Source organism: Heptranchias perlo, unplaced genomic scaffold, assembly GCF_035084215.1.
Source record: "Heptranchias perlo isolate sHepPer1 unplaced genomic scaffold, sHepPer1.hap1 HAP1_SCAFFOLD_66, whole genome shotgun sequence".
Lineage (NCBI taxonomy): Eukaryota > Metazoa > Chordata > Chondrichthyes > Hexanchiformes > Hexanchidae > Heptranchias > Heptranchias perlo.
This window is the reverse complement of record NW_027139688.1, coordinates 3,426,924-3,449,150: the sequence shown is the minus strand read 5'-3', so window position 1 is coordinate 3,449,150 and position 22,227 is coordinate 3,426,924. Positions and strand designations below refer to the sequence as shown.

General features: G+C 44.3%; 1 protein-coding gene across 1 annotated transcript; it reads right to left on the bottom strand.

Moving 5' to 3' along the window:
* Positions 1-20,259: 20,259 nt before the first annotated feature.
* Positions 20,260-21,668, bottom strand: LOC137318179 (probable G-protein coupled receptor 139). The gene is made up of 2 exons (XM_067981137.1): positions 21,599-21,668; positions 20,260-21,194 (listed from the first exon to the last, which is right to left on the bottom strand). The coding sequence occupies exons 1-2, from the start codon at positions 21,666-21,668 to the stop codon at positions 20,260-20,262; spliced, it is 1,005 nt and encodes a 334-aa protein (XP_067837238.1).
* Between the last annotated feature and the right edge of the window lie 559 nt (positions 21,669-22,227).

The following is a 22,227-nucleotide window of genomic DNA, read 5'->3' as shown; positions in this document are numbered from 1 at the left end:
GTGGACTAATTTGCAGAATTATGGGGAAGAAGCTGGGGTGTGGGACTAAATTGGACAGATTTTTCAAAGAGCCGGCACAGGCGCGACGGGCCGAAAGACCTCCTTCTGTGATGATTCTTCTTCAGTGCACCTTAGTCATCCATATCGGACGCAGGATGCTTCACGTACAGCACGTCATTTCTGTAAACACTGCGATATCCCAAGATCATGCAGCAGGAGAGATCCAAAACAAGCCATCCTGCCCGTTTTGCTGATCTATCAATAGATCTTGGGCTCTGGAGTGTTAGATTAGAATCTCCCCCTGCACGGTCCCTAAGCTTCGGATAGTGGCCAAGCATCAAATACATTCTTCTCTTTGTTCAGTATAAGCAAGGACACAACCATCGCCAAGAGAAAGATATCAATTAACTATCTTAACTACACTTTCCTGACTTTGATGAAATTGTTTATTGATACCAGATTGATATATTTTGGCGAGTCGAGCAAAGGGGATTTAAGTTAAGAAGGGACTGTACAGGATAGATAGAAACAGACTGCTTCCATTGGTTGAGGGATCAAGAACTAACGGCCACAGGTAAAAAATAAATTTAAGAGATTTAGAAAAGAAGGTGAGAGAAACCTCTTTACATGGAGAGTTGAAAGGCTGCAGAATACACAGAGGCAGAAATGACGTCTATATTCAAGATTCAATTGGATAGATCGATGAATAACTATAGGTTGAAGGGATGTTGAGACGGGGCGGGTAAAGTGAATGGAACTATTTCCTCGGGTGGAGGGTGAACGCCGCCAAGGACTGTGCTTCGAATGGTCTGTTCCGATGTTATAACATTCCAACATTTTGATGAGCAGTTGAGATTTTAAGTAAATATCTATAAACAAAGATGCCTAACGTCAAATGGTGAGTCAAGTTCCTACTCTCTCCATCATCAGCTCACTTATCAGGAGACAGGATCACGTCCTATTGGCCAGGAGACAATGGGGAGCGGTGTCTGATGGGGAGACCAGCGGCAGCAACATTCACACAAAGATTACAGAATAATTACAAATAACCATGATTATAACACCCTTCATTGTTTCTACACTGAAGAAAACTTTATCTGAAGGTTGTTATAATTAAACTAGCGCGTCTCATTCCAGTACCTTCGGTATTAAACAGTTAACGCTGACGCCACATGTTCTACTCCACTGCTGAATCTCAATCATGACTTTTCGCTTTGAATCTTGGGCGCGAAGTGCGCTGTTTTACAGGAAACGATGCTGTTCACCCGGGGAAAGGAGAAAACATCAAACACAAGGCAAACAATGGAAGAATGGAAGAAAGTTTTCTGATCCTTGTTCATTTTCACAAGAACAATCCATTTCGGCAATAACAGAAAGACGGTCATTCTAAAATGGAACAGGGACTGTAATTCAGCTCTAGCTAGGAGAGGAAACTGTGACTTTTTTCATTTCTTTAAACAATGCCAGAATAATTGTCCAAGGAGATTTCATCATCTGCTTCAGCTCTTCCCTGAATTTAGTTTGGGTAGCTGCATAAATACACGTGTTTGTACAGGAGCTCAAATACATAAGCATATATCCGGTTTCAATGGCGATGTACGCAGGAGCTGTACAATCGGGTCGGGAGTGCACGGCCAGACTGCTCGCTAATTCACTCACAGTACCTGTCAGGCTCAACAGTATGAAACTGCCCGATACAATGAACAGTAAAATGATGGATTTCCTTCGGTTCTCCATCTCTGGATCACAATGATTCTCACTGCTGTGACCCCGGAGTCCCCTGCGGGCTCTGATGGCCACTTAAATGCGTCTGACTGTCAAACTGTCAAACAATTAAACAGTAGTATCAGAACAAAAGGAATCCATTTCAATTAAATATTTTGTAACCAGGAGTACGCTGCACCAGCAGGCGATGAAATAAAGTCCAGTCTGGGGCTTAAATTATTGTTAATTATTAGTTTATGTTCAAATGCAAAACAAATGGGGATGTCCTGTAAACAGATCAGGACAGAGACCGTTGTTATAACCGCAGACGCAGTTCTCACTGTGCAATATTTTGTTGTAAATTCCTGACAACATTTAGATACAAATCGGTCAACGGTGAACGAGGCTGTGAACCACACCGAAAAACCCAGGGTGTTACATTGCATGTACGCAATGAACTTACAAACGGCAGTGTAAGATAGGAATGGATTTGGACAGAGTTTACTGAAAATTTGATATACTATTCCATTGAAGATGATGACCAGGAGATCTGCTGTTGCCATGGCCACCATGCAGAGAGAGACACACTTGGAAAGGCCACAATTTCATCTGGAGAGAATCACGATAGTCACCAGGTTCGCTGGGAGAAAGGGGGACAAGAGGGACACTCAGATAAATCTCACAGCTTATTGTGAGGATATGTTCAGATGTGTTGCTAATTCGTGTTATGCAAACGGATTATTTTTTTTTATTGTACAGGCGAGCGTTGACGACATTTTATTTTCAAAGAATGAAAACATTAAACCCTCAATATAGAGGGAGTGAAAATCCGCCGTCCTTCAGCATCCTTCAGTCAGACGTCGTGAAATATTAAACGTAATTTCGCAGCAATTGCTGGAAAGATATCAATTCAAATCAAACAATGAGCTGTATCAAAATCATTCAATTCCGGTCAAAACGCTGCCATTTTTCTATTGATAATTGCCACCAGGGAGCTGCTCGGTGACAAAGCGGGAGATGCGAGAAACGCGAAGGTTCTTTGCAGCCCAGGGGACGGGAGCTCCTCCCTGAGCGGCAATTATTTCCACAAATATCTTTTAAACCCCCTGCTGGGTGGAGGTGGCTGCAAACCAAGGAATTATCAACTGAAAGTGGACAGGGAACAGCGGTAGAAATCAGATGATGACCATGGACATCAACCAACACGTTCGTTAGTGAGCTGTGTATTGTTGGAGGGGCCGGAGAACCAGCCTCGCCCTCCCTCGGAGTAGGGAAGAAAGTTGATCGGCCGGTGCCCACGCTCATTGTTCGTGAGGACTGGTCAGATTCCCGCTGATATTCGCCGAATTATCCAGATGGATAAGACCATAAGACCATAAGAGATCGGAGCAGGAGTTGGCCATTTGGCCCCTCGAGCCTGCTCCGCAATTTAATGAGATCGTGGCTGACCCAATTTTTACCTCCACTCCACTTTTCTGCCCTTTCCCAATATCCTTTGACTCCGTCATTGACTCTGTAATGAGGACATTCTTGGAATCTGTTGCATTATCATTAACAATGAGATAGTCAAAAGCTATTAAATAACAGGATAAACTGAATTACCGGGTAGACCAAAGGATGCGAGAACAGGGTAGTAGATGGCCTTGATCTGTAGAATTGTTGGCCGTTCTATTGTTAAGAAGAATGTATGAATTCTGTCCGGCTTTAGGGTTCCGACTGGAGTGATTTTGAGATCTGCAAATCCTCGCCCTTTATAGATCAATCGGTGTCCCGGTGAGAAAATCAGGTTACACAATAATTGGCGTTCGTTACGGTCACTTAACAAACAAAGCGATATTTTATGCTGCAGTGCGCACGCAACACCAATGGGGGAATGTACAGTTCAGTCCATGAAACTTTTTCCATTTAAATCGATGAATTGAAAGAATTCCCAGAGGGAATGCGCTTTGCGCACCCGCTGATATCTCTGAAGGGAGCGCCCCTCCCGGAAAATGCTTTCGGATCTTGGGGCCTCATATTAATTCGGTGAAATCTTCATTACATTATTAGAGGTTAATCTACTCTAAAATTACTGGTGGTGATCCGACTCTAACATTACTGGTGGTGATCCGACTGTAACATTACGAGAGGTGGTCCCACTCTAACAATATTGGTGGTGATCCGACTCCAACATTACCAGAGATGATCCTATTGTTCCATGACTGGAGGTGATCCCACTGTAACATTACTGGTGGTGACCCTACTCTTACATTACTGTTGGCAATCCTACTCTAACATTACCAGAGGTGATCCTGCTCTAACATTACTGGTGGTGATCCTATTCTAACATAATAGAGGTGATCCGATACTAACATTACTTGTGGTGACCCTAATCCAACACTATTTGTGGTGATCCTACTCTATCATTACAAGAGGTGATCCTACTCCAACATTATTGGTGGGGATCCTAATCTAACATGACTGGTGGTGATCCTACTCGAACATTACTGGTTGTGATCCGACTCTAACATCACTAGATGTGATCCTACACTAACATTAACAGAGGTGACCCGAGTCTATCGCTACTGGTGATGATCCTACTCTAACATTTGTAGAGGAGATTCTACTTTAACATTACCAAAGGTGATCCTACTCTAACATTACTAGAGCTGATCCTACTGTAACATTGATGGAGGTGATCCGACTCTAACATTCCCGGAGATTATCCGACTGTAACATTACTGGTGGTGTTCCGACTCTAACATTACGAGAGGTGACCCCGAGTCTAACAGTACTAGTGATGATTTTACTCTATCTTTAGTAGAGGAGATCCTACTCTAACATTACAAGATGAGATCCTACTCCAACATTACTAGAGGTGATCTTACTCTAACATTACTGGAGGTGATTCTACTCTAACATTAGTGGTTTTTCATCCAACTCTAACATTGCTAGAGTTCATCATACTCGAACATTACTAGTGGTGATCCTCCTCTAACATTACTGGAGGTGATAATGTTCTCACATTCCTGGTGGTGATCCGACACCAACATTACTGGTGGTGATCCTAGTCTGACATTACTGGTGGTGATCCTACACTAACATTGCTGGTGATGATCCTAGTCTGACATTATTGGTGGTGATCCTACACTAACATTACTGGTGGAGATCCTAGTCTGACATTATTGGTGGTGATCCTACACTAACATTGCTGGTGATGATCCTAGTCTGACATTATTGGTGGTGATCCTACACTAACATTGCTGGTGATGATCCTCGTCTGACATTAATGGTGGTGATTCTACACTAACATTACTGGTGGTGATAATGTTCTCACATTCCTGGTGGTGATCCTACACTAACATTACTGGTGATGATAATGTTCTCACATTCCTGGTGGTGATCCTACACTAACATTACTGGTGGTGATAATGTTCTCACATTCCTGGTGGTGATCCTACACTAACATTACTGGTGGTGATAATGTTCTCACATTCCTGGTGGTGATTCTACACTAACATTACTGGTGGTGATAATGTTCTCACATTCCTGGTGGTGATTCTACACTAACATTACTGGTGGTGATAATGTTCTCACATTCCTGGTGGTGATTCTACACTAACATTACTGGTGGTGATAATGTTCTCACATTCCTGGTGGTGATCCTACACTAACATTACTGGTGGTGATCCTAGTCTGACATTATTGGTGGTGATCCTACACTAACATTGCTGGTGATGATAATGTTCTCACATTCCTGGTGGTGATTCTACACTAACATTACTGGTGTTGATCCTAGTCTGACATTATTGGTGGTGATCCTACACTAACATTGCTGGTGATGATAATGTTCTCACATTACTGGTGGTGATTCTACACTAACATTACTGGTGTTGATCCTAGTCTGACATTATTGGTGGTGATTCTACACTAACATTACTGGTGGTGATAATCTTCTCACATTCCAGGTGGTGATCCTACACTAACTTTACTGGTGGTGATCCTAGTCTGACATTATTGGTGGTGATCCTACACTAACATTACTGGTGGTGATCCTACCCTAACTTTACTAGAGGTGATCCTACTCTAACATTATTAGAGGTGATTCTACTCTAACATTACGAGTTGTGATCCTACTCGAACATAACTAGAGGTTTTCCTTTTATTCGTTCATTGGATCTGGGCGTCGCTGGCGAGGCCAGCATTCATTGCCCATCCCGAATTGCACTAGAGAAGGTGGTGGTGAGCCGCCATCTTGAACCGCTGCAGTCCGTGCGGTGAAGGTTCTCCCACAGTGCTGTGAGATAGGTAGTTCCAGGATTTTGAGTCAGCGACGATAAAGGAACGGCGATATAGTTGCAAGTCGGGATTGTGTGTGACTTGGAGGGCAAAGTGCAAGTGGTCTTGTTCCTATGTGCCTGCTGCTCTTGTCCTTCTAGGTGGGAGAAGTCCCGGGTTTGGGAGGTGCTGTCGAAGAAGCCTTGGCGAGTTTCTGCAGTGCATCCTGTGGATGGTGCACACTGCAGCCACAGTGCGCCGGTGGTGAAGGGATTGAATGTTTAGGCTGGTGGATGGGCTACCAATCAAGCGGGCTGCTTTGTCCTGGATGGTGTCGAGCTTCTTGACTGTTGTTGAGGCTCCACTCATTCAGGCAAGTGGAGAGTATTCCATCAAACTCCTACACTGCTGACTTATGCATTGTGGATGTTGGAAACGCTTAGGGGAATCAAGAGGTGAGTCACTCGCCGCAGAATACCCATCCTCTGACCTGCTCTTGTAGCCACAGTATTTGTACGGCTGGTCCAGTTCAGTTTCTGGTCAATGCTAACACTCAGGATGCTGATTGTGGGGGATTCGGCGATGATAATACCGTTGAATGTCAAGGGCAGATGGTGAGAATCTCTCTTGTTGGAGATGGTCATTGCCTGGCACTTGTCTGGCGCGAATGTTACATGCCACTTATCAGCCCAAGCCTGAATGTTGTCCAGTTCATGCTGCATGAGGTCTCTGACTGCTTGAGTATTTGAGGGGTGGTGAATGGAACTGAACAAAGTGCAACTATCAGCGAGCATCCCCAATTCTGACCTTATGATGGAGGGAAGGTCATTGATGAAGCAGCTTAAGATGATTGGTCCTAGGACACGGCCCTGAGCAACTCCTGCAGCAATGTACTGATGCTGAGATGATTGGCCTCCAACAAACACTGCCATCTTCCATTGTGCTTGGCATGACTCCAGCCTCTGAAGATTTTTCCCCCTGATTCCCATTGACTTCAATTTTACTCGGGCTCCTTGGTGCCACACTCGGTCAAATGCTTTTTTTTTTATTCGTTCACGGGATGTGGGCATCGCTGGCAAGGCCGGCATTTATTGCCCATCCCTAATTGCCCTCGAGAAGGTGGTGGTGAGCCGCCTTCTTGAACCGCTGCAGTCCGTGTGGTGACGGTTCTCCCACAGTGCTGTTCGGAAGGGAGTTCCAGGATTTTGACCCAGCGACAATGAAGGAACGGCGATATATTTCCAAGTCGGGATGGTGTGTGACTTGGAGGGGAACGTGCAGGTGGTGTTGTTCCCATGCGCCTGCTGCCCTTGTCCTTCTAGGTGGTAGAGGTCGCGGGTTTGGGAGGTGCTGTCGAAGAAGCCTTGGCAAGTTGCTGCAGTGCATCCTGTGGATGGTGCACACTGCAGCCACAGTGCGCCGGTGGTGAAGGAAGTGAATGTTTAGGGTGGTGGATGGGGTGCCAATCAAGCGGGCTGCTTTATCTTGGATGGTGTCGAGCTTCTTGAGTGTTGTTGGAGCTGCACTCATCCAGGCAAGTGGAGAGTATTCCATCACACTCCTGACTTGTGCCTTGTAGATGGTGGAAAGGCTTTGGGGAGTCAGGAGGGGAGTCACTCGCCGCAGAATACCCAGCCTCTGACCTGCTCTCGTAGCCACAGTGTTTATATGGCTGGTCCAGTTAAGTTTCTGGTCAATGGTGACCCCCAGGATGTTGATGGTGGGGGATTCGGCGATGGTAATGCCGTCGAATGTCAAGGGGAGGTGGTTAGACTCTCTCTTGTTGGAGATGGTAATTGCCTGGCACTTATCTGGCGCGAATGTTACTTGACACTTATCAGCCCAAGCCTGGATGTTGTCCAGGTCTTGCTGCATGCAGGCTCGGACTGCTTCATTATCTGAGGGGTTGCGAATGGAACTGAACACTGTGCAGTCATCAGCGAACATCCCCATTTCTGACCTTATGATGGAGGGAAGGTCATTGATGAAGCAGCTGATGCTGCCTTGATATGAAGTGCAGTGACTCTCACCTCACCTCTGGAATTCAGCTCTTTTGTCCATCTTTTGACCAAGGCTGTAATGAGGGCTGGAGCAGAGTAGTCCTGGCGGAACCCAAACTGAGCATCAGTGAGCAGGTTATTGGCGAGTCAGTGCCGCGTGATAGCACTGTCGATGACACCTTCCATCATTTTGCTGATGATTGAGAGTCGGCTGATTGGGCGTTAATTGGCCGGATTGTATTTGTCCTCCTTTTTGTGGACAGGACATATTTGGGCAATTTTCCACATTCTCGGCTAGATGCCAGTTTTGTAGCTGTACTGGAACAGCTTGGCTGGCGACGCAGCTAGTTCTGGAGCGCAAGTCTTCAGCACTACATTCGTGATGTTGTCGGGTCCCATCGCCTTTGCTGTATCGGGTGCGCGCAGCCGTTTCTTGACATCACGTGGAGTGAATCGAATTGGCTGAAGACTGGCTTCTGTGATGGTCGGGATATCGGGTGGCGGCCGAGATGGATCATCTACTCGGCACTTCTGGCTGAAGATGGTTGCTAACGTTTCAGCCTTGTCTTTTGCGCTCCCGTGCTGGACTCCGCCATCATTGAGGATGAAGATGTTTACAGAGCCTCCTCCTCCCGTTAGTTGTTTAATTGTCCACTAGCATTGACGACTGGATGTGGCAGGACTGCAGAGCTTTGATCTGATCCGTTGGTTGCGGAATCGCTTAGCTTTGTCAATAGCATGTTGCTTCCGCTGTTTAGCATGCATGTCGTCCTTAGATTTAGCTTCACCAGGTTGGTACCTCATTTTGACGTACGCCTGGTGCTGCTCCTGGCATGTTCTTCCACACTCCTCATTGATCTAGGTTGGTCATTGGCTTGTTGGTAATGGTGGAGTGAGGTAGAAACCGTGCCATGAGGTTACAATTTGTGATGGAATACAATTCTGCTGCTGCTGATGGCCCACAGCACCTCATGGATGCCCAGTTTTACGCTGCTAGATCTGTTCTGAATCCATTCCATTTAGCACGGAGGTAGTACCACACAACACGTTGGATGGTATCCTCGTTGCGAAGATGGAACTCTGTCTCCACGAGGACTGTGCGGTGGTCACTCCTAACAACACTGTCACGGACAGATGCATTTGCGACAGGTAGATTTGTGAGGACGATGTCAAGTAAGTATTTCCCTCGTGTTGCTTCGCTCACCACCTGCCTCAGGCCCAGTCTGGTAGCTATGTCCTTCAGGACTCGGCCAGCTCTGTCAGTAGTGGTGCTGCCGAGCCACTGTTGGTGATGGACATTGAAGTCCCCCACCCAGAGTAAATTCTGTGCCCTTGCTACCCTCAGTGCTTCCTCCAAGTGGTGCTCAGCATGGAAGCGGACTGATTCATCAACTGCTGGAGGGCAGTAGGTTATAATCAGCAGAAGCTTTCATTGCCCGTGTTTGACCTGATACTATGAGATTTCATGCGGTCCAGAGTCAACGTTGAGAACACCCAGGGCCACTCCCTCCTGACTGTACATCACTGTACCGCCATCTCTGGTGGTTCTGTCCTGCCGATGGGACAGCACATAACCAGGGATGCTGATGGAAGAATCTGGGTCGTTGGCTGAAAGTTATGAATTTGTGAGTATGGCTATGTCAGCCTGTTGCTTGACTAGTCTGTGGGACAGCTTTCCCAATTTTGGCACAATTCCCCAGATGTTATTGAGGTGGACGTTGCAGGGTCCACTGGGCTTGGTTTGCCTTTGTCGTATCTGGTGCCTAGTGATCCGTCCGGTTTTATTCTTATTATGACTTTTTCAGCCAGATTTTACAACTGAGTGGCTTGCTAGGCCATTTCAGAGGTCAGTTAAGAATCGACCACGTTGCTGTGGTCTGGAGTCACATGTAGGCCAGACCGGGTAAGGACGGCAGGATTCCTTCACGAAAGGACATTAGTGAACCAGATGGATTTTTACGACAATCCGGAAGTTTCATGGCCACCTGATACGAGTTTTATAATTTCAAGTTTTATTTACTTCTTTTTAACTGCAACTTGTATTGTTATTTTTCTGGGCAATCCTACAATTTACCAGATTGAGTGAATTCAACAATTTCCCAAAATGTTGCAGAGGGATCTGAACTTATTGTTTCTGAGTTACAAGTCCAACACCATAACTGTCAGATGAACTTTGCAACAACGGAAACAGAATAAGGTGCATTAATACATTAGGAAGTGCATAACTGCAGATGTTTGCTGTGGTTCAGTGGGTAGCGCTCTCGCCTGTGATTCAGAAGGTTGTGAGATGAAATCTCGGTCCAGAAACATGAGCACACAATCCAGGCTGACACTTCAGTGCAGTATTGTGGGAGTGCTGCACAGTCGGACGTGCCGCCTCTCGGGTGAGAAGTTAAACCGAGGCCTCTTCTGCACTCTCAGGTGAACGTAAAACATCCCTTGGCACTATTGAGAGAACGAGCATTGGAATTCTCCCCGTTATCCTGGACAATATTCATCCCTCAACCAACATCACTGAACAGATTATCTGGTCACATACTGTTTGTGGGGCTTTGCTGTGCACTACATTACAGCGACAATTCAAAAATACGTCATTGGCTCTAAAGTGCTATGGGCAGCAGAGAAAGGTGCTCTATCAATGCAAGTCTTTCTTTCTATTATCTAATGAGTATTAGTGCCATATTAGTGCAAAGATGGTTGAGTGCAATTAGAAACATACAACCAGAGATTCATACAAGCACAGAATTAGTGAGTCATTCTATAATGGAATTGTAGAATCATAGAACCACATAATATAAAATTAGAGAAACACGGACCTCGATTATAACTCCCCACCCACCTGGCGGAAACCAGGCAGGGGACAGTTAACTAGAGTGGGGGACTTAACGACTCCTTTACTGCCCGATCTGATCGCCTATAATTTGAAATTGCAGGCCGCCAGGACAAACATTCCAAAATGGTGGAGTCCACTTAAACATGCGGAACGGGCTCTGATAACGTCACCGGAGCCCGGTCTGCTATTTCAACCGACGGCCTGAGCGGAGGAACAATGGTAGATTCCCTGCAAGGCCAAACGTGCTGGCAGCTGGATCAAGGGCCGGAAGAGGCCCAATGTAAGATTATTAATGTTTGTTTTGGTTTCTTTGTCGGCCAAGAGGAGCAGAAGTCTTCCTCCGTGCGCAAAAGGAAATCTTGGACCTCCCTTGAGCTGGGCTTGCCCTCCCCCGATTGCCAATATTTTACATTTTTCTGCATTAAACTGTATCTGCCACCTCCCAACCCATCCTTCCTGACTATCTACTTCTGCCTGCAGTTTTTCACAGTTCTCAGAACAATTTTACTTATTGCTAAATTTTGTGTCATCAGCAAATTGTGATATTGTTCCCCTGATTCAGACATCCAGATCATTTCTGCATATGGGCAATACGAGCAATCCCAGCACACAGCACTGTGGAGCACCACTCACCGTACATTTCTACATATGGGCAATACGAGCAGTCCCAGCACTCATTTCAGTCTTAAATGGCCGGTCCCTTATCCTGACACTATGCCCCCTGGCCAGGTGAATCAACCTCTCAGCCTCTAACCGATCAATCCCCCTCAGAACCTTGCAAGTTCCAATGAGATCACCTCTCAACCTCCCCTCACAGGACAACACTCTCTTCCCGGGAATTAATCTAGTGTACCTTCGTTGCACCGCCTCTAAGGCAAGTATATATTTCCGTGGATAAGGAGACGAAAACTGTACGCACTACTCCAGGTGAGGTCTCATCAAAGCCCTCTACAATTACAGTAATATTTCCTTACTCTTGCATTCCAACCCCCTTGCAATAAAGGCCAACTTTCCATTTGCTTTCCGAATTGCCTGTTGTACCTGCATGCTAACTTTTTGAGTTTCTTGTTCCAGGACACCCAAGTCTCTCTGGACACCAGCATTTAATCGTTTCTCACAATTTAAAAAATGTTCTGTTTTTCTATTCTTCCTAGCAAAGTGAATAACCTCACATTTCACCAAATTGTATTCCATCTGCCAACTTCTTGCCCACTCACTTAACGTGTCTCTCTCCCTCTGCAGACTCTTTGTGTCAACCTCACAGCTTACTTTCCCACCTAGATTTCTATTATTAGCAAACTTGGATACATTACACTCGGTCCCTCATCCGAGTCATTAATATGGATTGCAAATAGCTGAGGCCCAAGCACCGTTCCTTGCGGTAACTCACTAGTTACAGCCTCCCAACATGAAAATGACCCGTTTCTCGCTACTCCACTATCTGTCCTTTAACCAATCCTCTATCCATGTTAATATGCTGCCGCCAATCCTATGAGCCCTTATCTTTCGTAAACACCTTTTATGTGGCACCTTATCGGATGCCTTTTGAAAATCCAAACATACTACATCCACTGGTTCCCCTTTATCTACCCTGCTAGTTAATCCTCAAAAAACTCTAATAAATTTATCAATCACGATTTCCCTTTCATAAAACCATGTTGACTCTACCTAATCATATTATGATGTTCTAAGTGCCCTGTTACCTCTTCCTTAACAATGGATTCCAGCATTTTCCCGACTGATGTCAGGCTAACTGGTCTGTGCTTCCTTTTTATCTCTCTCCCTCCTTTCTTGAATAGCGGGGTTAAATTTCCTGACTTCTAATCCACTGGGACCGTTCCAGAATCTAGGAAATTTTGGAAGATCATAACCAATTAATCCACTATCTCTGCAGCCATTTCTTTTCGAACCCTTCGATGTCTGCCATCAGGTCCAGGAGATTTGTTGGCTTTTAGTCCATTTCGTTTCTCAAGTGCTTTTTCGCAACTGATAATAATTGCTTCAAGTTCCTCACTCTCATTGGCCCCTTGGTTCCCCACTATTTCCGGTATGCTTTTTGTGTCGTCGACTGTGACGAGAGCTAAGAATGGTATTACCACTATAACAGGGATCGGTCCCCAAATAATGTCATTCTGCTTACAGGCTTCCTGGTGTAATACGCCGATTCAAATCTCCGCACCTGATTTCCAAATTTTCAGTTGTTTGTCTGATATAAAATTTGTGATCCTATTATTTTCTATAAATGTTAACTCCTTTTGAACCTGTTTCAGCATATACCCTCCATAAATACGCCAGTGATGGCTTTTGTGATCAGCCGTTCCTTATAATCTTTGTTGTTCTGAATGATTACCATATTAACTTCATCCCCAACCCTTCTGCCTGTTCTTGTATTCAAACCATGGACTCTCCTTGTTCTGATATAGCATTCCCTCTCTGCCTATTTATTACTTTTAGCACTGTTTCTTCATTTTCGGAATTTGTCTCTTTATTAGTCAATCTAAATATCTTCCATAATTGAGCTTCATATAATCGTGTACCATTTCTCTAAACATTATATGTTAAAAGTCTAAATACGCTTGATTGCACAAATCGGAAGTCACAGTTACATAAGACACACTTAACAGAGTAACTGTAATCGGGAATTGAAATTCACTATCCCAAGCATCACTTCAAGTCCGTTTACAGGTCCTTCCAGTATTTTGGGGCAATTAGCCTGCTGTCCATCTAGTCGCACAGTTCACAGTTTTATTTGAGTCAACCTTTGTTTGCAGGTTCGGTCCAAAGGCTCCAAAAGTATTTTCACTGTAGCCAAAGCAGTACAGCGACGAGTAGGAATAGCACAGACCCACGTCGTGAAAGATCCAACAATTACTGAAGGATAGTTATTTGCCTTTGCCATCTGAGGCTGCTCACCTGTGTTGTCAATTTGAATTCGTTCAAAAGGTCACTTAGGGAGTTCGCTAAGGGGCAAAGCCCGATTCTTTCCCGAGGGAGGATTGTAATGTGCATAGGGATGCAATTTATAAGGTGGGACTTGATATGGTATTTCCAGTGCGACCACCACCATTGACACGGTCCCGAAAATCATGATCACTTGTAATAATGAACAGAAAATGAACTGTGAGTCTTCTGGAGAGCCCGGAATTGATCAATCTGCATTGCATGCGTTTGTCAAATTTCTGATTTCCTTTTGTGACCATGAGAATGCAGTTGGTAAATATCAACTCAAATGAAACTTGGACGCTTAACAAATATGTAATTAAAACCATAATTCTTCTGTCACCTTCGTGTGAATGTTTCAAGCGATGGTTTCCACATCAGACGCGGCTCCTCATACAACGGGGCCCCTGTCTCCTGATAAGTGATCTAATAACAGACAGTAAGAACTTTACTCGTCAATGTAACGATAGGCATCTTTGTTTACAGACATTTTCTTAATATCTTAACTGATCGTCAAATGTTGGAATGTTTTAACAGGGGAACAGACCATTCGACCTAATCAGTCCTAGCCAATGATTAACCTCCATCCGAGCAAATAGTTCCAATAACTTTACCCGCCCTGCCAATACATCCCATAACCTACAAGGCTACGGACCAAGTGCTGACAAGTGGGATTAGGCATGATAGCTCTTTTTCGGTTGGGCCGAATGGTCCTTCAATGCCGTAAATTTCGATGATTATATGATTTGTCCAAGTAGTTATTTTAATGCCATGTTCTGTGGTGCCTGTCCCTATTTTAACAAATCAAAAGCTGGCCACCCAGTTAGATGCGCTGAACTGAAGTGCGAACAGAGGTCTTCTCATTGTGTTGTGTTGAAGTGGCCCGCACACAGCAACAGACGCACAGAATCTCCTGTGCTTTGAATTCATGCATTTTCCAAAGTCGTGGAGGTTCTGTTCTAGGAAACTGGGTTTTGATACACTGACAAAAATATGCCGAGGAACCAGGCGAGTCTTTGGTTTCCTCTTTTAAATGCTCACTAAGGAATTGTCTGGGGTTTTCCCTCTCCGTGTATCTGTCGGGCTGAATGATGTTTCATTCGGTTCTCGATTTAACTCAGTTCGGATCAAAATAAATTTAATTTACTAACCCTCGATTAGGTTATCCTCAAACTATTTCTTGTCAAACCATCAAGGAAGAAGTCAGGTTAACGTCATGCACTAAACACTATTTAACAGTTATAAATCGCAATTTATAGTAAAAATTGGGCAGACGGACGCTTAATAGACATAAACACATTTTATCAGAGTTATGTAGCAATTGAGTAGCAAATAACTACGGGCAGAGTGATATAATAAGGTGAAGTAGCAACGGCTGCACAGGCAATTCCATGTATCACAGTAAATCAACACCAAAGAATGCTGAGTGTTAACGACAACATCGACAAGAATCTGAGGTTATAAATTGATGTGATTAGTTGAAGACTACTTCCTAAGATAGCTAAAAGTTAACAACTTTGAATAACCAGTTTGCTATAAAGGTCAAGACCACGTGTGAAAAACTGCATTAATTGATTGCACAACCTCGTCATTTCCAACGGTGTCATTGATTCAAACTCCTTCCTTCCCTGGGAAACAGGTGTTAACTTATGGAGCGATGAGTCGAGGAGCCCCATTTCAGTAGCTGCGTTATCCATTTACACTTGGATCTCTACTCCCTGCGGGCTCTTACCTTTGGATTTCACATTAAAGCCGTTTGTTGGCCTTTTCGCGCGCCTTTCAGCCCCAGCAACGTGTGCCAGGACCATGCTGAATGTATTGAATGAAACCGACTGTGTAAATCCGAGTCATGGAGACATTCACATACCAGCATCTCATAATCACCCACACTCTTTTGGCAACACAAGCATCGAGCTGCACCACAGATATTCTACTAAGAGAGATGACTTCAGGCAGTTATAATAATTGCTCCGTACTGTTATCTGGGAGCGAGAGGGAAGTTTTTTACGAATACTAAGTGGATTTTCCGGATGGATTGGAATTAAAAATTGGTAGCAAAACAATAACTGCGCAATGGGAGGCCTTCAAGAAGGAGGAGGTTCCGGTACAGACTGCACACATTCCCAAGAGGGGGAAAGGAAGGGTATCCAAAGTTAGAGTTCCCTGGATGACTAAGGATATAGAAATTACAATGAAACAGACAAAGGAGGCTTCTGACAAATTTAAGGTACATAATACTGTAGAAAACATGGCTGAATATAGAAAGTACAGCGGAAATTCATAAAAGGGAATACGAGTGGGAAAGGGAGAACATGAACATATAATTAGTAAAGGGGTAGTCAGATGAAGGGTGGGAACGATAAAAGACAAAAATGGAGATCTTCTTGTGAAGGCGGAGGGAATGGCCGAGGTCCGAAATGAATATTTCACATTGGTTTTGACCAGAGAAGAGTATGCTGCCATTGTAGCAGCAAAGGAGGATGTAGTAGTGATATTGGATAGGTTGAAAATAGATAAATAGGAGATCCTTAAAAGAGTGGCAGTTCTCAAAGTATAAACATCACCCGATGCAGATGGAAAGCATCCTGAGTTACTGAGGGAAGGAAGGGTGGAAATTGCAGAGGCTCTGGCCACAATCCTCCAATTCTCCTTAGATATGGGGACGGTGCCAGAGGACTGGATGATTGCAAATGCACACCCCTGTTCAAAAAAGTTGTAAGTGATGAACAGGGCAGTCGGCCTAACATTTGTGATGGGGAAACTTTTAGAGACACTCATCCGGGACAAAATTAATTGGCACTTGGATAATAAATGAAAGTCATCAGGGATTTCTGAAAGGAACATCGTGTTAGACTAACCTGATCGAGTTATTTGATAAAGTAACGGAGATGATTGATGAGGTTAGTGCGGTTGGTGATTTGTACATGGACTTTCAAAAGGAATTGGATACATTACCACAAAATAGAATTTTCAGCAAGAATAAAGCCCATGGGATTAAAGGGACAGTCGCAGCGTGGATACAAAAAAGCGGAGAGTAGTGGTGAACGTTGGTTTTTCAGACTGGAGGGAAGTTTACAGTGGTGTTCCCAAGTGCACAGTATTAGGACCACTGCTTTTTGGTATACATTATTGACCTGGATTTGGGTATGCAGAGTACAATTTCAAAGTTTGCTTTATTAATGGAGGCATAAAGTACAAAAGCAAGGAAGTTATACTAAACTTTTATAAATCATTAGTTAGGCCTCAGCTGGAGTATTCTGACCACCGCAATTTGTGAAAAATGTAAAGGTCTTAGATGCTGTCCAGAAGAGGTTAATTAGAATGTTACCAGGGGTGAGTGTAATTTGGAGAGACTGGAGTTGCTCTCCGTAGAAAAGAGAAGATTAAGAGGAGGTTTGATGGAAGTGTTCAAAATCATGAAAGGATTTGTTGAAATAAATAAGGAGAAACTGTTTCCAGAGGCAGAAGGGTCGGTAACCAGAGGACACAGATTTGAGGAGATTGGAAAAAGATCCAGAGGCGACACGAGATAAAAGATTTACGCCGAGAATTGTGATGATCTGGAATGCACTGCCTGAAAGGACGGTGGAAACAGATTCAATAGTAACTTTCATAAGGAAATTGGAAAAATACTTGCAGGGCAAAAATTAGCAGGGGTAAAGGGGAAGGAGGAGGGGAATGGGACCAAATGGATCCCTCTTTCAAAGAGCCGGGACAGGCAAGGTGGACCGAATGGCCTCCGCCTGTTCTGTAGCATGCAAGGATACTACGATGCTATGATTTTAATGTTCTGAAGATATGGTGGGCAGTCTACCCTCCCTCACCAGTGAAAAGTTTAAAAATGGAGGTGAATTATTTTGCATTTATCACCTGACCATTAAACCTCGCCTGAGCTCAGTGCAGTCCGGACAATTTAGCGGGTGCATCTGACGCCGGTGAGAGAGCCTGGAAGATTTTCCTCATATTAAAATTAATGTTTGATGTTTCTGCACACGGAAAATTGGAATGTGCCTTTACAACAATTAATATTATTCTGATTAACAGCATGGTCACTCACAGAGGGCGGCACAGTTTGATGTTTGTCAGACACGCCTTCCCTGCCCAGTACTTTACTGGACTCAACAGCAGAGCGGAGTGGGGTTATGCTGTATTACTGAATTGATAGTCAAACGCAATGAATTGTAATGAGGCACTGCTACATTCCGGGAGTTGTGTTGCTGCGTGAGAGAGACTCAAACTTTACTGGTGCATTCTGGGAGTCTGCTCCTTGGCTGAGAATCTTGATTGTAAAATTGCTGCCGAATATCAGTCCCGGCTCCAGACGGAGAAACAAAGTTAGCGTTCAAATTACCGGAGACATTTCTCACAGACAAATCCTGATGTTCTGGGAAAGTTTCATCTCTCTACCAGTTTTATTTCAATAGGACCGAATGTTGGGCCGTGTCTGTGACAGGTGGCGATGAAACCGAATTCTGAGCCGGGCCTTTAACTGGCGTGGATGGAAACGAATATGGGGCGGTGCCTGTAATAGGCGGCGATGGGACAGAGTATTGGGCCTTGCCGATAACAGGCGGCGATGTGAAATTACTGCCCGAGATGAATTTCTACCCCCTCCAATGATAAAGCGCCTTCTCGCAGAAAATGAACGGCTTTTGAAGTGTTGTCACTGTTGTAATGTCAGGAAATGTGGAAATCAATCTGCGCGCAGCACGGTCCCACAAACAGCAAAGTGATAAATGGCCAAATAGGCTGAAATTGGGCATTAGCGCGAACATGAAATGGGCGGGATCCCATCGGTCGCATTTCATACGATCCGTCTGATATTCAGTCCATTGACTTCAATAGAACAGAATATCGTGCGTCTCCTTCAACCGCCGGCGAATGAGATTCCACCTGTTTTGTGTCTCCGCCCGTGTCCAATTTCACCCCTAATAATCTGTTATAATTCTGTTTATTGAGGGATAAATACTGACCAGGACATGGGAAGATTAGAGATACCATCAAAGGCCGAAACGTGCAACTGTTGGGAACTCTTTATCAAACACCGAGCTCGATTACTGTTCTTCTCATTGACCCTGACCCATCATAGACAGGCAATGTAAGAGCTGTAACCTGAACTACCACCGCCCCTTCTCCCCTTGTGTTCTGGTTTGGAAATTCCAGCACTGGGCGGAAAACAATGTCATCAGGAGAACTACAGACATTCGTTAGATGGAAGGCACCGCCATAAAAATAGAAAACGGCTGTCCAAAATAAAACACTTGGAAGATAATAAATATAAAATAAATTAAAACCAGCACAGCAATCAATATCTGTGGTGCCCATCAATCACAGAGTGTGTAAGGAGCGAGCGGACACAGCGCTGGCTGTATTCCATGTGTAACCGGGTATACTGAATAGAACAGTGGAAACAGTCAGAGACATCTCCTCTGATGTTCTCACACATCCTGCAGTGTGCACGATGGATTTAGCCAGTCCCAGTGGCAGTCTCTCATCGACATCTTCCAATTTGCAACCAATACACTGGGATATGGGACATCCCATATATTGGGAAACAGTTTCATCCGAGGCACAGGAACTGGCGAGTGGACAAAATGTTAATTAATTGGCTCAATTCTTCACCTGATGCCTTAGTATCGAGCAACGCTCTCAAACCCAGGTCTGAAGTGGTACAGGACGGAACTCCAATTACAAAGCCTTGCCCTGGGGAAGCCAGTACAACATCAGTTAGTGAACGGGCAGGGGGTATTGCATGTTACTGTCTGAGCACCAACACACAGAGCGGATTATTCCATCTCAATATCTGAGAGTATTGATTGAGATCCTGGCCTGGAATGTCCCGATTATTAAGGTTATTATGAATTGTTAATTCTTGCACTTTTTTACCAGTTTTACCGGGTTGATGATTCAGGTTAATAACACTCAGATTTCCCAAGTTCACATTTAGTGAAACTTTATTTTAATGTTGCTGGGCAGCCTGCAGCTATTTCTCATTAATCGAGATCTCAGAAAAAGCAGGTAAAACAACGCAACAACAATTAACATTCAAAAATGGTGAAACCTCGCAAGACTACGAATGAGACAGCGGCTCCGCTCCTTATTCCCTGGAGAAGGGATGAAGCGGCCGGTGCAGCTGACTTCAGTCCAAGCACCGTGTTCATCAAACCTCCGAGAAAATGTAAATTCAACAGGAGTTCTAAACGATCGAATCTTTCCCTAAAACTTGTGGATCTTCCTATCAATTACACGGTAGAATTGAATTTCCGTCCTCGCACAGGGATATTAAACACGTTGATCAAATATTCTATTCCACTATTAAAGTTCACTTCATCACTTTTCATAGTTAAAGGGAATGTTGTTATTTGGCAGCAGTCACTCAGACAACGAACTGTGGAAACCCACGGTCAATGATGCGTTAAATGTTACAAAGTGGAATAAACATAATCGCCTACCTGTGAGTTTTTACAAGAACCATCTTTAAGTAGCTGTAAGGAGAGAGATCCCCAGTCTAAGATGGAATTGTTGCTAAAACTTCATATTAATGCTCGTATTTCTTTCATTTTTAAACAATCTTAGAATCAGTGTCCAGGGAGATTTCAGCATCTTCTTCAGCTCTTCTCTGAATTTCCTTTGTGTAGCTGCATAAATACACGTGTTTGGGCAGGAACTCAAAAACTTCAGCATCGCTCCGGTTTCGGTGGCGATATATGCTGGGTTTGTGCGGTCGCCTCGGTATTGATTGATGTTTGTCAGTCTGTTCGTCAGAAAACTCACGCCATCTGTCAGCCACAATAGTATAAAAGTGCCCGATATAGTGAAGAGTAAAATGATGGATTTCCTTCGTTTCTCCATCTCTGGATCACACTGATTCTCACAGCTGTGACCCCGGAGTCCCCTGCGAGCTCGACTGGTCACTAAAATCCGTCTGATCGTCAAAGAATTAAACAAGGCAATGAAAGTAAAAGGAAGCCAAACCCGCCAGATGCCGTGAAACCAGCTGTACGCTATAATTAGAGGTGAGGAGAGAATAGCCTCACTTACCCAGCAGCCCCACTGCACTTTGTTAATTATTCGTTCGGGTGCATATAGAAACAAAAGGGGAAAGTTCTTTAAAAAGGTAAGAACACAAACAGTTGTTATAACCGCGGCCGCAGTTCTCTCGATGCAATACTTGGTTTTAAACTTCTGGCAGCAGAGAGCGACAAAACGGTCAAATGTGAAGGAGACGGTGAACCAAACAGACAAATCGAGGGTGACAACTGTCATGTATAGAATGAGCCTACACACGGGAGTGTGGGAGAGGAATGAAAGTGGGAAGTGATAACTGAAAATAAAATACACGATTATATTGATGATCATGACCAGCAGATCAGCTGTTGCCATCGCCACCATATAGACAGAGATACACTTGGAAAGGCCGCAGTTTCCTCGTGAGAGAATCACAATTGTCATCAAGTTCGCTGTAAGAAAGAGAGGAGAGAAATAATATGCCTGTGTCTGATTGAATTACAGCATGCAGTATATGGAGATAACCATTGAGACCATTTTACTCCATTCAGTGAGATTGTTAACACGGTTCAGGGTGAGAACAGGATTAATATTGGAGCGATTACCAGGGAAAGCTACTGACACATGTTCATGAACTGTTGCAGCGCTCACTCTGCACGGGGTGACAAGGCGGTCCGGAAATCGACTAAAAACTGTATGTTAGAGCTGGAAAGAACATTGCAAAATGATCAGATTAAGAGGAACGCAGAAAGGGCGGACCAACTTTTCATAATTTGGTCCTTACCTTATCAAACATGCAGTAAGAACAGTGAGACAGTTAACATGGATTAACAGGAAATATGTTACAATTGCTCACCGGGGATACTGACGGCTGCGAGAATCGGGTAGTAAATTTCTTTTATCTGTAGAATAGTTACTTGCCCCATTTTCTGTGAGAATGGATGAATTCTGTCGGAGCTGCAAGACTCTGACGAGCGCACGGCTGAGGCGGGAGAAGGGATCCCTATATTTACACACACATCAATCATCCAGGGAGTCAATCAGGTTACATCACAATGAACAATAGTTGCAGTCATTGAACAAATAGACTCAGGTAAGTTGTTTTCTTGTTTGATACATCAGATTAAAAGACAAAGTAAAATTTGTATTGGGCAGTTTAAAAAAAACAATTAAAACATTCTTTACAAATGGAATGTGGAATCTCCCAGTCCTGCTCCTGACCCTATTGCCACATGACTGGTGTCAGCAGCTACCATTGAAGTAATCGCCCTGACCCTGCTCTTGATTCACTCCCAATGCCCCAACTCATCCAGTAGAAGCGCTGAACTTAATCCTGCCGCATTGGTGATGACCGCAGTCATGCAGCATTAGAAGTGAACGTGTTCCTCCGACATTAGCGGCACCCACACTTGCACTAATGGAGACAGTGCTCTTCCGATATTAGTCGTACCTACATTTACACCAGAGTTGATCGTGCTCCTCTGG